Consider the following 13,700-nt stretch of genomic DNA (forward strand, 5'->3'; position numbering starts at 1 on the left):
CTTCCAAAGACCCTGCAGATATACTCCATCAAAATCGCCAAGATAAAGCACATCAAGTGGCCACTTGAAGTGTACGGTGTCGTCGCCGCTCGAGACTATGTGGATCACAAACGCAACATTCTCTTCTATCGCCCAAGGTTTCGGACCCAAACCGTCACTAAAAAGGTACTACATTCTTTCTGGTCATTGCATCGTTGTTGCCGCTTGCTTTTCAATTCAGAAAGTTCGATTAGTAAACGACGAATGATGGTTCTTTATTGCAGGATCCTTATCTGCACTTGACTGGCCCATCTTGTGCGATCATATGCCTTGATCCAGTCCACATAGAATTCCAACTCAAAGTGAAGGGACAGTCTCGGTTTGAGGATAGGACACTGATCAGTCGACCCGTGCAGATTTACAATCCTTTCAGGAACGATTGGTATTACCGAGACTTCTCCAACTACCTGTGCAAGATAGAGTTGTGCTTTGAACAACTCAATTGGTCGCGCCAGGTCACAATCTTGTCTGTCCGTGTTACGCATGGGTCGCCTTTTAAACATGGTGGGCAAATTGTCTGCCGCTCCTCGCCTTGCGAGGAAGATCCTAATAAGGAAATTGTGTTGTTCGATTCTAAGTATGGAACAATGAATATGGAATCCGATGAAACAATGTGTATGGATTCAGATGGTTACCTTACTCTGTTGAAGAATGTTGTGTCTGTACAAGGAAGGCTCAAAGTTTTCATCTACACCTACGTACTCCCGGTCTGGTGCGATCGCTGCCAGTGGCCGTGTCTTGTTCAAAGCAAAGGATTGCCAAACAAGCCAGGCTACATGTGTCCTTCACAACAGGAAGCCATCTAAAGGGAAGAAGACCTCTTCTAAAGTGAAGATTACTGTTGCTTGGTCTCGCTTGGTTAGAAGCATAAATGATATCGACCAAATAAGCTCCTTTTATCTCAACCTATAGTGCTTCGGGAATCTTTTTATATGCTCCAGTTTGTGTTGGCGCAAACTTAAGTTAACTTTTATTTCTTTGTTGTGTGAACCCAGGTATTATATGTATGTTTAGTGAGTAAAAATGTATTATCGTTTGTCATTAATAAGGTTGTACATCATGTTCTTATCTTTCGCTGTTTTATCCCTGGACACCTTTGTACGTACCAATTAACATCAGAGATCAAAAGAGACTCATATGCTGCTGGTGCATTTTTGCTCTGGGTATTTTGCACTCGAGCAATGCTAGACATACGTAGAATTTCTATGTAATTCATGTTACGGGCTGATGTGGGCTGGGTTTAGCTGTTGGGCCTCACCCCGGTTGAATTTAGGGGCGGAAGAGACAGTTTACGAAAGTTTATGTAAATATGTTCGTAGGTTGTTTGGTAGATATAGGATTTAAGTTTGCACTCCGTGCTAAAAGGACATAGCAAAATAAGCAACCACAATTATTCAAACCAAGAAAATTTAAGGTGTGCCCTGATTCTTGCCTGGTTCGTGCATCTGATCCATACACTAGACTCACCTACTCTTAGTTTTGATTTCTTCAGTTTATCTCATGGGATCATGCACCTAATATACCGTGCATGTATCCACTGTATGTATGTTGTTACTGAGATTTGTGTCATATTTTTTTGGGTTTTTGTGTGTGTGAAAATGATCCAGATCTAATCAAAGTTCATCAGAAATACAAAGTATCCCAAACGCAATAAAAATTATATCAAGATTTCAAGACCACCGAACAATCACTACTGCCATCAGAACGAGCCACTGACGCACCTCTGTCGCCACTCCTCTACCGGAGCCGACCTGACCTTGTTGATGACAGATGGGAAGTCCAGTGACCTGGAATCACGGTTGTCGCCATGGAACCCTTGCATAGATCTGAAGCACCTGACACCAAATCTCGCCAGATGACAAGCAACCCTAACCTCACTGCCCCAAGGAGACGGAAGGAATCTACACCAGAGCTCCATCGACTATGTCCAGATGGATGAACTCGAGGAAGATCGGAGCCCGGAAGACAAAATCGAATAAGTTGCGGCGCCATCGCCCGAGTGTCACACCTAGACTACTAACCGGAGCGGAGGCACCAGGATTCCCCTCCCCGCCACCGGGCTCCGGAGCAGCAGGCAGAGGGGAGACGAATCCACGGGCTTGCCGGTGAAATCTGGAGGGGAGAGTTTGCCCTAACCACCTATGATTAGCGAAGAAAGACGATAGGAAGTTGTGAAACCTAAACAAACGTCGTCCATCATATTTTCTGGTTTGCAGAAATGTTTGTGTTGTTTCATAGTGTTACACGATGGCTATTTTCTTGTGTAAATAAGAGTGCACTTGTGCTAGAGCAGATTTGCTGGTACACAATGAAACATAACAATACACTTTGAAACAAGAAAAAGAAGTCAACAAAACATTATGTAATACTTTAAAAATAAGACAAATTTCATCAAAAACCAAAAAAAAAACGAGGCATCAATCTCAAAGCAACGGTAGACGCATGCAGGTACGTCACGTGCATGGCAAATGATTGTGGTGCGATACTCTAGCAACACCAGGAGTTGCTACTTGGTTTCAGGCCGTCTAGTTTCTAAATTTGGAGGAGTAACTAATATGTACTAACATTCAAAGAATACGGTGTTACAAATGCTAGTTATGTATTATTTTCCCTTTTTCTTCGGATATGAGATATTTGTCTCCTAAAAAATACTTTGATAGTACTGTTTTGAGTGAGTTCGACTTTAAGGTGGAGTTTGCTTGGCTGAGAGTTGGCATTCTTTTTATTCGAATGCTAAACCTGAAGAAAATATTGCCCCGGAAAAATACACTATTTGTTGGTCATGTGGTGAATAACTGAACAATAATTGCTTGATTTGGTGAACATCATCTGGCTTGATTTGGTGAACATCATAAATATACACAAGTTTTGATTCTCAGACCGGGTTTTATAATGCTCATGATTTTAAAAAAATGTTCACAAATTTAATTAATATTCGCAAAATGAAACGGGAAAAAATAGGAAAAAGAAGAAAGAAAATTAACAAAATGAAAAAGAAATGTCTGGTGACATCTCGACTGCAGTTACAAGGACATCATCGCTCTCCGCGGTTGCGAGCTAGGCTCACGATACGCCATCGGTTTGTGTAGGCCGGATGAATTCTTTCTGTTAGGGGTATTCTTCGGATCACGAACAGCTTCGGACTCGGCGCACACGTACCTAATTAAAGTTGCCACGATCATCTCTTCCAAACCAAACTAACCCACGAGGCGTTGCACTTCCGAACTACCCCCGACCAGACCAATTCGATCACCGGCACCGCCCGCCGATTTGATCGCCATGGCACCTGAAACCGATCACCACGGACGCGCCGATCACGTCGTGCTGTTCCCGTTCATGGCGCAGGGCCACCTCTCGCCGTTCCGCTGCCTCGCCGCCCTCGTGCGCCGCTGCCGCCCCGACGCCCGGGTCACCGTCGTTGCCACCTCCGGCACGGCCGACTCCCTCCGCGCCCACCTCGACGACGAAGGCATCTCCGTCCACGCCCTCCCCTTCCGCCCCGCCGACGCCTCCCGGAAGCTCATCGACCTCTTCCTCGCCTCCGAGTCGCTCCGCCCGGCGTTCCACCAGTTCATCGTCGGTCTCAGAAGCTCCGACCCCCGCGCCAACGTGCACGTCGTGGCGGACATGTTCCTGGCATGGACGGTGGACGTAGCCCGCGGCGACCCCGGCGTCACGCACTCCGTCCTGCTCACCACCGGTGGCTACGGCTCGGCGCTTTACTTCTCGCTCTGGAACAGCGTCCCGCTTGTTCCCAACGTTGACAATGACGGGTGCTTCCGGCTGTCAAGCTTCCCGGACATCTGTGTCCACCGTTCGCAGCTCACGGATCACCTCGCGGCGGCCGACGGCGGCGACGCGTGGTCCACCTTCATCCGCAGGCAGATCGCCGCCTTCTCCCGCGCTGACGCGATGCTCGTGAACACCGCCGAGAAGCTGGAGCCCAAGGGATTAAGCATGCTCCGGCGATGGATCAACAATGTCCCGATATTCCCGGTCGGGCCGCTGCTTCGGGCGGCAAGTTCGTCGTCCCCGGAGACGATGACGAGTAGCCCTATCTTGGCGTGGCTGGACAAGCAACCGCCGGGCTCGGTCCTGTACGTGTCGTTCGGGTCGCTGTACACGATCTCCGCGTCGCAGGCGACGGAGCTGGCAATGGGGCTCGAGAAGTGCGGGCACAAGTTCGTGTGGGTGGTCCAGCCCGCCACCGACGTGAACGGCAGCGAGTCACCGCCATTGGGCCTTCCGGACGGGTTCACGGAGAGGATGGAGGCGGCAGGGCGCGGGCTGGTGGTTCAGTGCTGGGCACCGCAGGTGGAGATTCTGGCGCACTCAGCCACGGGCGCCTTCCTGACGCACTGCGGGTGGAACTCGGCGCAGGAGAGCCTCGCCTGGGGCATGCTGATGGTCGGCTGGCCGCTCTCGGCAGAGCAGTTCTACAACGCCAAGTTCCTAGCGGAGGAGATGGGGGTGTGCGTCGAGCTGGCGCGCGGCGCCGCAGCGGCCGTGACGAGGGACGAGGTGGCGGAGGCGGTGGAGAGGGTGCTCGGCGAGACGTCTAGAGTGAGAGCCGCAATGAGACGGAAGGCCGCGGAGATGAAGGAGGTGATCGACGCCGCGACGGACGGCGACGGCGAGGAGTCGTCGCTGGGAGTGACGCGGAGGTTCTTGGACGCGATGGCGCGTACGTCGTCATGCTCTAGAAGCTAAATGGGATCGTAGTAGACGCCACGGCCGGTCCGATCGGCTGCATTCGATCATGAGTTTTTTCGTGTGGTATCAGATCAAGCTGTATACTTGAGCTTAGAGCCTTATTTGTTTGAGATTCTTGCCAAGTTTCATCAAAAAATAACATCCGAGTTGCTCTCATCGATAAAAACACAAAATCGCTGCTGAAAGTTTTGAGCACTGTTTGAGCAGTGATTTTGTTATTTTTGATGAGAGCTCCTTAGATGTTATTTTAGGTGACATTTTGCAAGAACCTCACATATCTGATAATGTTTCATGTCCCAAAATTTCAGATTTTTTGCACAATGTTTGATCGCATTTTTTCAATCTTTTGCTAACTCGGGTGTACTACACCCGAGAGTAGCTACTACTTTCCAATTCATAATCCGGGACATGGGAACTAAGTGTAAAGTGGCTGTACCGGTGAGTTGAGTTAAATCCATAAAATCGCCACAATTATGTTTTCATTAGAAAAAAAATCATCATTTTGTGTGCTCATCGTAAAATGCATCGAACGCAACATTAATCAGCAACAGAAAACACTGAACTCATGTGACGTGGCAAAACTGTGACGGCAGGGGGCTGACGGCCGTTAACTAGCTCATTTAGATGCGCCCGTTAGGGCCAGCCGACCGCGAATCGAGGCGCATGAAATGCCATTCACCCCTCTCGCTTTCTTCCCTTCACGGTGAAGGTGCGACTGTGCTGTAGGGTGGTGGGGCTCCGGGGCCTCATGCTCGGATCCAATGGGCTAAGGCGTCGGTGTGTGGTGCGGCGATCTGGCGGCGACATTGACCGCTCTGGGCCGTGTGGACGGCGGGGTGGTGGCCAGGGCAGCGACCATGCTACGTGGCATTCGTTTCCAGGCGGATTTGCAGCGGTTGTGCTCGATCTGTCTGGCAACGGCTTGGTGCGGCGGTGGTTGCGGCGTGGTGTGCGGCGTTATGGCTTCTGGAGCCCTTGCTGCAGTGGTGGACGTGGTGGTGGTGTCAATGCAAGCAGTCCACCATGGTGATGTGGGCGTCATTCCTTTCCTTTTGGTCTGGCTCCCCTCTGCGGAAGTCAAGCCGCGGCTCAATCTCGTATGGTTCGCTGTGTCCTGGCTCCTCCCCAAGGTCAGAGATAGCGACACTTAAGGTTCGACGGGGGCCGTTGTCGGTGAAGTTGGCACTCGTGGGCGTCCTCCTTGAGGCATTGTCGAAGAGTACTTCTTTCCGTTGGAGATGACCGTATGGAGGGGATGTGGGATTGGAGGTTGTTGGATTGGCTGAACCTATTCCGGGTTTCGGCGGGGTGATCGTGCGCTAGTCTGGGCGAAAGCTTTTTGATCGATTGGATATGCCTGTGATGGTGGTGTTCACAGGCATTGTTACTTTCTTGAAGGCATCTCAAAACATCTCGTTTAGGATCATTCTGGGATGAGGTCACCATAGGTGGTGGGGTCTATTTCGGTTGGCTTCATCAGTTTTTTTTTCATTTTGTTGGATGGTTTTTGGTCAGTTTCCCCTCTGTATTTTTCTATCCTGATGAAATCGGCGGAGTTCATGCCTTGCATATCAAAAATAAATATAATATGATATATCATTATGCCTAAAATTTGGAGACTCAAACTTGACACAATAACATCTGTCCCAAAACGGATGTTGAAATTCTTATTTTCAAAGCCAACATATCTGTTGTGTGCTCTTGCAGCAACCGAGCACAAAGTCTGCTCCCCAAAATACCATGACATGCGGTCAGTGTGTTCTTTGTGTCCAAGGGTACGCACTGCCAGATAAAACCATCAACGCCGGGCATGAGGCCGATGTTCTTGGATGACGTCCGTGTGCTCAAGGAATCGGTGTTTGGTGAGGTACTTTAGCCAGCGCAGGTTCACAACTGAGGACGCTTCTCTGTACCCACAACATACTGGTCTAGAAGGTGGTAGGAATCTAGAAACAACTCAAGTGCCATGACATGTTGAAACCTATAGGGGATAGAATCACGACGAATCGCAAAAAGAAAAAAAGAACCACAAGAAAATCCTACAGAAACTAGAGAGGATGCGGAAGTGACTATATTCAATGGTCAACGATCAAGAGATGTAAACTCACTGGGGCTGTTTTCATGTGTATTCACTTGGTCTGTTCTCCAAATTCTGTTTTCACGGTACCATTAACCTGACCTCCAGTTCTCAATTGGATAACATGATATCATCATTTCATGAGTTTCTGAACTTTAGGAGCTACTCTTACAAAAACGAGAAAAAAAAAACGGATCTGGTGCTTCGACCAGCAGTTTCCCTTCAAGATGGTCGCTTCGCTATGCACCGAAATTTGTTCTATATTTTCTTCATCCATCTAATTCTCTCCACCTTACTATATCAGATAACAACTCCCTAATAAAGAAAAGATCAGAAAACTTGACGCAGACTGTTCTAGCACCTTACTTGGTACATTTGGCAACAGCTTTCCAAAATGGCAAATTCTGAAGAGCTTACCTTTTTTTCCTGGTCAAGGATAATCACAATGTCTTGGCAACCTTCTCATATATTTGATTCTAACCAGATATATATGCAACGTACATATTTTCATGAACAACATTGAACCCATCATCTGCATTTTCCAGACGTGTATGATTGCGTGAAGTATGAATCCCCCCCCCCCCCCCTTCCCCACCAAAGCCATCTAACATAATTCTTGGCAATAAAGGATTCAACTGCCTATTGGCCACTAGCTCCTCAACATCAGAAAACACCATCAAAAGTTCATAATAAGGTAGTAGATCCTATAGGAAGCATTCTGCTTTCTCAATCTTTTGATGACGTCTTCTTTGATCTCGGTTTTCTAGAACCCCGGAAAAGCCTCTCATACTTGTTTCGGGTTGAGGCCCAGGCCAGGGGTTGCAGATAAGTTGTTCATTTCCATCTCTACGGGCAGATGCTTGGTGAGAGTCCTCGACCAACCGTGGACCTAATTATTTGGTTGTTGCAGGAGTACCAACGATGTCAAATTTGTTTCTCTTCATGTGGAGCGGCAGAAATTCAGCCATGATGAAGGATGGAAGGCTTCTTGTGATGCGTGTCGAGATTGTCATTAGGCTGTAAATGGATCTATTGCAATACTTGCTTGAATCCATAATATAAAAGGAGATTGATTGCTCAAAGAATAATAAATCGACTGATTTATATGACTCATGCGCATATGAGTTCCATCTGAAGTTACGCATCGACACAACCCTTCACAAAATGATCCTCATGACCAGTATACTCCATCGATCACAGGGAGCAATGCCTATTAGATTTTTTTAAGTCAAACTTTGTAAACTTTGAACGAATTTATATAAAAATTAGAAACATATATAATACTAAATCAATACCATTAGGTTCATCATGAAATATATATTCATATGATATATATTTGGTATTGTCTATATAAATGCATTTTTGTATAAATTTGTGTAGATAGACTTTCATGCAAATCAATGTGCACTATAATATGAGATGGAGGGAGTCACTCTCCAAGTTTACGCGGGGCTGAAGTACCCGCACGTCCAGGGCTTCTAGTCAAAACGCTTTTATGGCCATCTGATCTTAGGAATAGACCAGGGTAGTCGTTTTCCGGTCGATGTGTAACGACTACGAGGGAACAATAGTTCTCTCTATCAGGTTTGGATACAAGTTTCCTCAGCGTCTCAGCGAGATGGAAGAGCTAGCCAGATCTGGTGGCCTCAGGTGTTTGGAGAGGAAGAAGCAGAGAGGAGAGAATACAATAGTTAGCTGATTACACTTCTCTGCCTCCACACACATATGTCAGCGGTTATACAGTCTCATTTCCCACTACACTTCTTTGCCTCCACACAGATGCACACACATGCCGGCAGTTACACAATGTGATTTCCTACTACACTTCTTTGTCTACACACACACACACACACACACACACACATGCCAGCCAGGCAGCCATTATCCCTAGAGAATCTAAGCTCCCTGGAAATGACGCCTTTAGAATGCACACACGCTGTTTTTATGTTTGTAGGCACACATGTCAAGTAGTTAATACTTTTCCATCGTGGGATTTATTTGAGCCTCTTCACAAGGCAACATGAATCGGGAGTGTGGATCGATGTATTATGTGTCCGGAAATAATTGTTTTTGTGTGGGCTTCCAAACGGGAGGTCTCATATAATGAGACGAGATCTGCTAAGAATATATAATATAGTGAAATGAGAACGTACAATGTGGTTATCCCAATTTTGGTAACATTCTAGGAATTTCCTTTGGCCAGTTTTTTATTTTCATCTACTGGTTTGCATGTTTTCTTTTCTGTTTTTTGCTTTTTAGTTTGTTTTTCCCTTTTCTTTCTTATTTATTTCTGATTATTTATTTTCCTTTTACTTCTCTTCCATTTGAAATTTATGAACATTTTTAGATAAATTCAGGACCTTTTAAATTCGCAAAAAAATTAATTCACGCAAATTTCCCACATTCGATGATATTTTTAAGTTGGTGAATATTTTAAAATTTGCGAACCTTTATTTAAATTCATGAATATTTTTGACATTCAAGAACATTGTTTTAAAAGTATGAATATTTCCAAAATTATAAAAAAAATCTAAATTTGGGATATTTTTTCAATCCATGATTTTTTAAATCACGATATTTTTGAAAAAAAAATTAAAATCTACAAACATTTTGTAAAACCCATGTTTTGTTTTTAACTTCACCAACTATTTCAACACTAACAACAAAAAATATAGCTGGTTTTTTCCTGAGCCTGCATGTAGCAAAGGAACGAGCAAAAACAAATCCAGCGTGCCCAGCAAGCGAAGTATCAAGTGAACTTTAGTGGATCACAACTTAGTATGCGCCGTAGGGTCACTTTGATGCCTTAAGTAATGGACATGAGCACCCGACATACCGGTGCATGGGGTTATTTCGCTCTGGGGAAGGGGGCAAACTAGTTCGCTACCGGGAGGGTCAGGTCGTGTGGGTTATTCTTCTTCATGTGTTTTGTGAGGGGTGGCGGGGCTTGTTGATTCTGCGCCGACTAATTGGGTTAGGCTCCTCTGGCGTGGATTCATGGTAGAATACCAATGTCAGCTGGCGCTGGGGTGAACCTAGGCAGAGAAGGAAAAGATTGGGTGCTAGAGATTCAAGACAACATGAGCACCTCTCAAACAGCTGACATAGTTAGGCCATGTGCCATTAGTACTAACGCCATTGTTGGGAGGGGACTAGGTTGAGATATTGTAGTCCTTTTGGGGACAAAAACCAATGCAGAGAGTGATTTTGAGAGGCAGAGGCATGACTGAATTGAGTTTTATGCGGGTATGCGTCGACAGCGTCGTACATGGGCCCATGCCTACACGCGCCAGCAAAGTAGGAAAGTTAGAGAAAATCATTTTAGTGTATACGGTCAGTTCAGTTTATGTAGGGCGAAAACCAAAGATACACCTGAACACAAAACAACTATTCCCTCCGTCCCAAAATAAGTGACTCAACTTTGTACTAACTTTAGTACAAAATTAGTATAAACTTGAGTCACTTATTTTGGGACGGAGGGAGTACAATTTAAAGTTACACAAAGAATATCCATATGTGCTTGTAAAACATTTTTTTAAGCTTGAAACCTCATTCTGCATTTTTCTTTAAATCTATGCTCCATGGAGCCGCGAGCCAAAAAAATGCGTACCCATGTGTGTTTACCATTTGAACATATGTTAAGGTAAGAGCATCTCTGGCAAATGCGCTATCTCAACGCCAGCCCATATATTTGCGGGTGGTTTAGTGTTTTCGGGTTACTTCAGGCTAGAATAGAAGCGGCAAATTTGCACCGGCTCATAAAAAATATACGGGCGGCCCGCAAACCGCCTCCTCCAGCCGTTATAAGTACGGGGAGGGGGTCATTTTAGGGTTCCTGTCTTGGATAGATTCGTCTCCCTCCGCTGCAATCTTCTTCCCCTCCGCCGCAATCTTTTCTTAGCTCCGGCGAGTGCATCCGGCCGTTTTCCACCTGTCAAGCTTAGATCACGTCGGGAGAAGGTCACGGATGTGAGGGATACAAATAGGATCTTGGGGTTAAACCAAGCTATATTGATCAAATTTCACATGATGTGGGATACAAATAGGATCATATAGGGTTCGACCAAGCATGTGTGTCGCCCCGGATCCAGAGAATGTGAAAACTTGGGTAACCTATCTGCATCACTATTAGATGCTCTACCTTCAAACATGAAGTTACAATTCAAAAAAGCTCTATGTCTAATTTCACTAATGATAGCTTCATAAACACCACTACTGTTCTTCTGGATGTCGTTGATAACTTGTCTGGAGTCCAAAGCAATAATCATATTTTGGATCATCAGATCGTCGCCCAAACAAAGTAGATGCTTAGTTGTCTGACAACTGGCAACGCAGTGAGTTTGCAACTGCGTGTGCATGGGAAGATGTCACGTGACAGGCATGGGGCGGTGAGTAGGCTGCGGAGCAGCCCACGATGAGAGATGGGAGATTGCACGTATAGCGGCTGACACCCGGGCTCCGAACCAGTAAAATACACGGAGGGAGCAGCCCACGACGAGAGATGAGAGATGGGATGCGCCGCCATCAGATCTCGAGGGAGCTCACAGTTTGTAGAGATGTTATAAAACCCTCTTCTCTTCCAATCCAAACTAACCCGCGAGATCAGACCAATTGGATCACCGGCACTGACCGCCGCCGGCCATCACCGATTCGATCGCTATGGCAGCTGAAACCGATCACCACCTACGCGCTGATCACGTCGTGCTGTTCCCGTTCATGGCGCAGGGCCACTTCGCGCCGTTCCGCTGCCTCGCCGCCCTCGTGCGCCGCTGCCGCCCCGACGCCCGCGTCACCGTCGTAGCCACCGTCGATGCAGCCGAGTCCATCCGCGCCCACCTCGACCACGACGCCATCGCCGTCCACGTGCTGCCTATCAGCCCCGTCGGCGCTTCCCAGCGGCTCATCGACCTCTTCCTCGCCTCCGAGTCCCTCCGCCCGGCGTTTCACCAGTTCATCGCGGGCCTCAGACGCTCCGACCCCCGCGCCTACGTGCACGTCGTGGCGGACATGTTCCTGGCCTGGACGGCGGACGTAGCCCGCGGTGACCCCGGCGTCACGCACTCCGTCTTGCTCACCACGGGCGGCTACGGCTCGGCACTCTACTTCTCGCTCTGGAACAGCGTCCCGCTTGTCCCGGACGACGACGAATGCTTCCGGTTGCAGAGCTTCCCGGACATCCGCATCCACCGCTCGCAGCTCACCGGCCACCTCGCGATGGCTGACGGCGGCGACGAGTGGTCCACCTTCATCCGCAGGCAGATCGCCGCCTTCTCCCGCGCCGACGCCCTGCTCGTCAACACCGCCGAGAAGCTGGAGCCCAAGGGATTAAGCATGCTCCGGCAATCGCTCAACAATGTCCCGATATTCCCGGTCGGGCCGCTGCTCCGAGCGGCTAGTTCGTCGTCCCCGCAGGAGACGACATTGAGGAGCCCCATCTTGGCGTGGCTCGACAAGCAACCACCGGGCTCGGTGTTGTACGTGTCGTTCGGGTCGCTGTACAAGATCTCTGCGTCACAGGCGACGGAGCTGGCAATGGGGCTCGAGAAGAGCGGGCACAAGTTCGTGTGGGTGGTCCAGCCCGCCGCCGACGTGAACGGCAGCGAGTCGCCATCCTCGGGCCTTCCGGACGGGTTCGCGGAGAGGATGGATGTTGCCGGGCGCGGGCTGGTTGTGCAGTGCTGGGCACCGCAGGTGGAGATCCTGGCGCACCCGGCCACGGGCGCCTTCCTAACGCACTGCGGGTGGAACTCGGCACAGGAAAGTCTCGCCGCGGGCGTGCCGATGGTCGGCTGGCCGCTGTCGGCAGAGCAGTTCTACAACGCCAAGTTGCTAGTGGAGGAGATGGGGGTGTGCATCGAGCTGGCACGCAGCACCGCGGCGGCCGTGACGAGGGACGAGGTGTTGGAGGCGGTGGATAGGGTGCTCGGCGAGACGTCCGGAGTGCGTGCCGTGATGAGGAGGAAGGCCGCGGAGATGAAGGAGGTGATCGACGCGGCGAGGGACAGCGACGGCGAGTACTCATCGCTTGGAGTGACGCGGAGGTTCTTGGACGCGATGGCGCGTACATCGTCTGTCATGGGAACAACTATGTCTGGCACTTCAGGTGAAGCCCAAGGACGACCTAGCCGGGCCAAGCGAGGGATGAAGCCCAACCCACTTAACACAGAGGAGCTGATAGTGGTCCAGGAACTGAAGATATAGGCGCTACTCATCTTCGTGGAGAGGCATGGAGGAACTGGAACCTGAACTGGCCGCCGTTGGGCGTTTTCCCTCTCCCACCTCCTGGCTCTAGCTTCCCCATCCCCTTTCTTGCTGGTAGAAACTTGTATCCGTGATTGAATTCCTTGTATCCATGATCTATTGAGTGATTCATATCTAGGTTCATATCATTTGGTATTCAGAGCCAATCCATCACCTTCCACCTCCAAAATTTCCCCCACTAAACGCCCCATCTTGGCGTGGCTCGACAAGCAACCGCCAGGCTTGGTGATATAAGTGTCGTTCGGGTCGCTATACCTGTGTTTTGATTTTCGGTTTGAGCTTTTTTTCGCCCTAGGCCGAGATGGCCGAATTTCGGCCATTTTCAAAAATTTCGGTTGAAATTTGATCAAATTTTGACTGCAATTTGACTTAAATTTGATCAAAATTTAAGCAATTTCGGCCTAAATATACTTTTTTCGCCCAGGCCGAGATGGCCGAAATTCAGCCGAAATCCACTTTTTTCGGTCGAAAATCAAAACACAGTGCTATACACGATCTCCGCGTCGCAGGCGATGGAGCTGGCAATAGGGCTGGAGAAGAGCGGGCACAAATTCGTGTTGGTGGTCCAGCACACCACCGACGTGAACGGCAGCGAGTCACCGCCGTCAGG

General features: G+C 48.5%; 2 protein-coding genes across 2 annotated transcripts; both read left to right on the forward strand.

The window, feature by feature from the left end:
* Positions 1-2,656: 2,656 nt before the first annotated feature.
* Positions 2,657-4,925, forward strand: LOC109752582 (UDP-glycosyltransferase 92A1-like). Its single transcript, XM_073509516.1, has one exon. It carries the CDS (start codon positions 3,319-3,321, stop codon positions 4,747-4,749), a length of 1,431 nt encoding a protein of 476 aa, XP_073365617.1. The 5' UTR covers positions 2,657-3,318; the 3' UTR covers positions 4,750-4,925.
* Positions 4,926-11,488: 6,563 nt separating this feature from the next.
* LOC109752583 (UDP-glycosyltransferase 92A1-like) lies at positions 11,489-13,225 on the forward strand. Its single transcript, XM_040401492.3, has one exon. The coding sequence runs from the start codon at positions 11,489-11,491 to the stop codon at positions 13,028-13,030; it is 1,542 nt and encodes a 513-aa protein (XP_040257426.1). The 3' UTR covers positions 13,031-13,225.
* The last annotated feature ends 475 nt before the right edge of the window (positions 13,226-13,700 follow it).

The sequence above is a fragment of the Aegilops tauschii genome, chromosome 2 (assembly GCF_002575655.3).
Source record: "Aegilops tauschii subsp. strangulata cultivar AL8/78 chromosome 2, Aet v6.0, whole genome shotgun sequence".
In the NCBI taxonomy this organism is placed as follows: Eukaryota; Viridiplantae; Streptophyta; class Magnoliopsida; order Poales; family Poaceae; genus Aegilops; species Aegilops tauschii.

Coding starts and splice junctions, on each gene's coding strand:
- LOC109752582 (XM_073509516.1), top strand. CDS start 3,319: ATGGCACCTGAAACCGATCACCACGGACGCGCCGATCACGTCGTGCTG.
- LOC109752583 (XM_040401492.3), top strand. CDS start 11,489: ATGGCAGCTGAAACCGATCACCACCTACGCGCTGATCACGTCGTGCTG.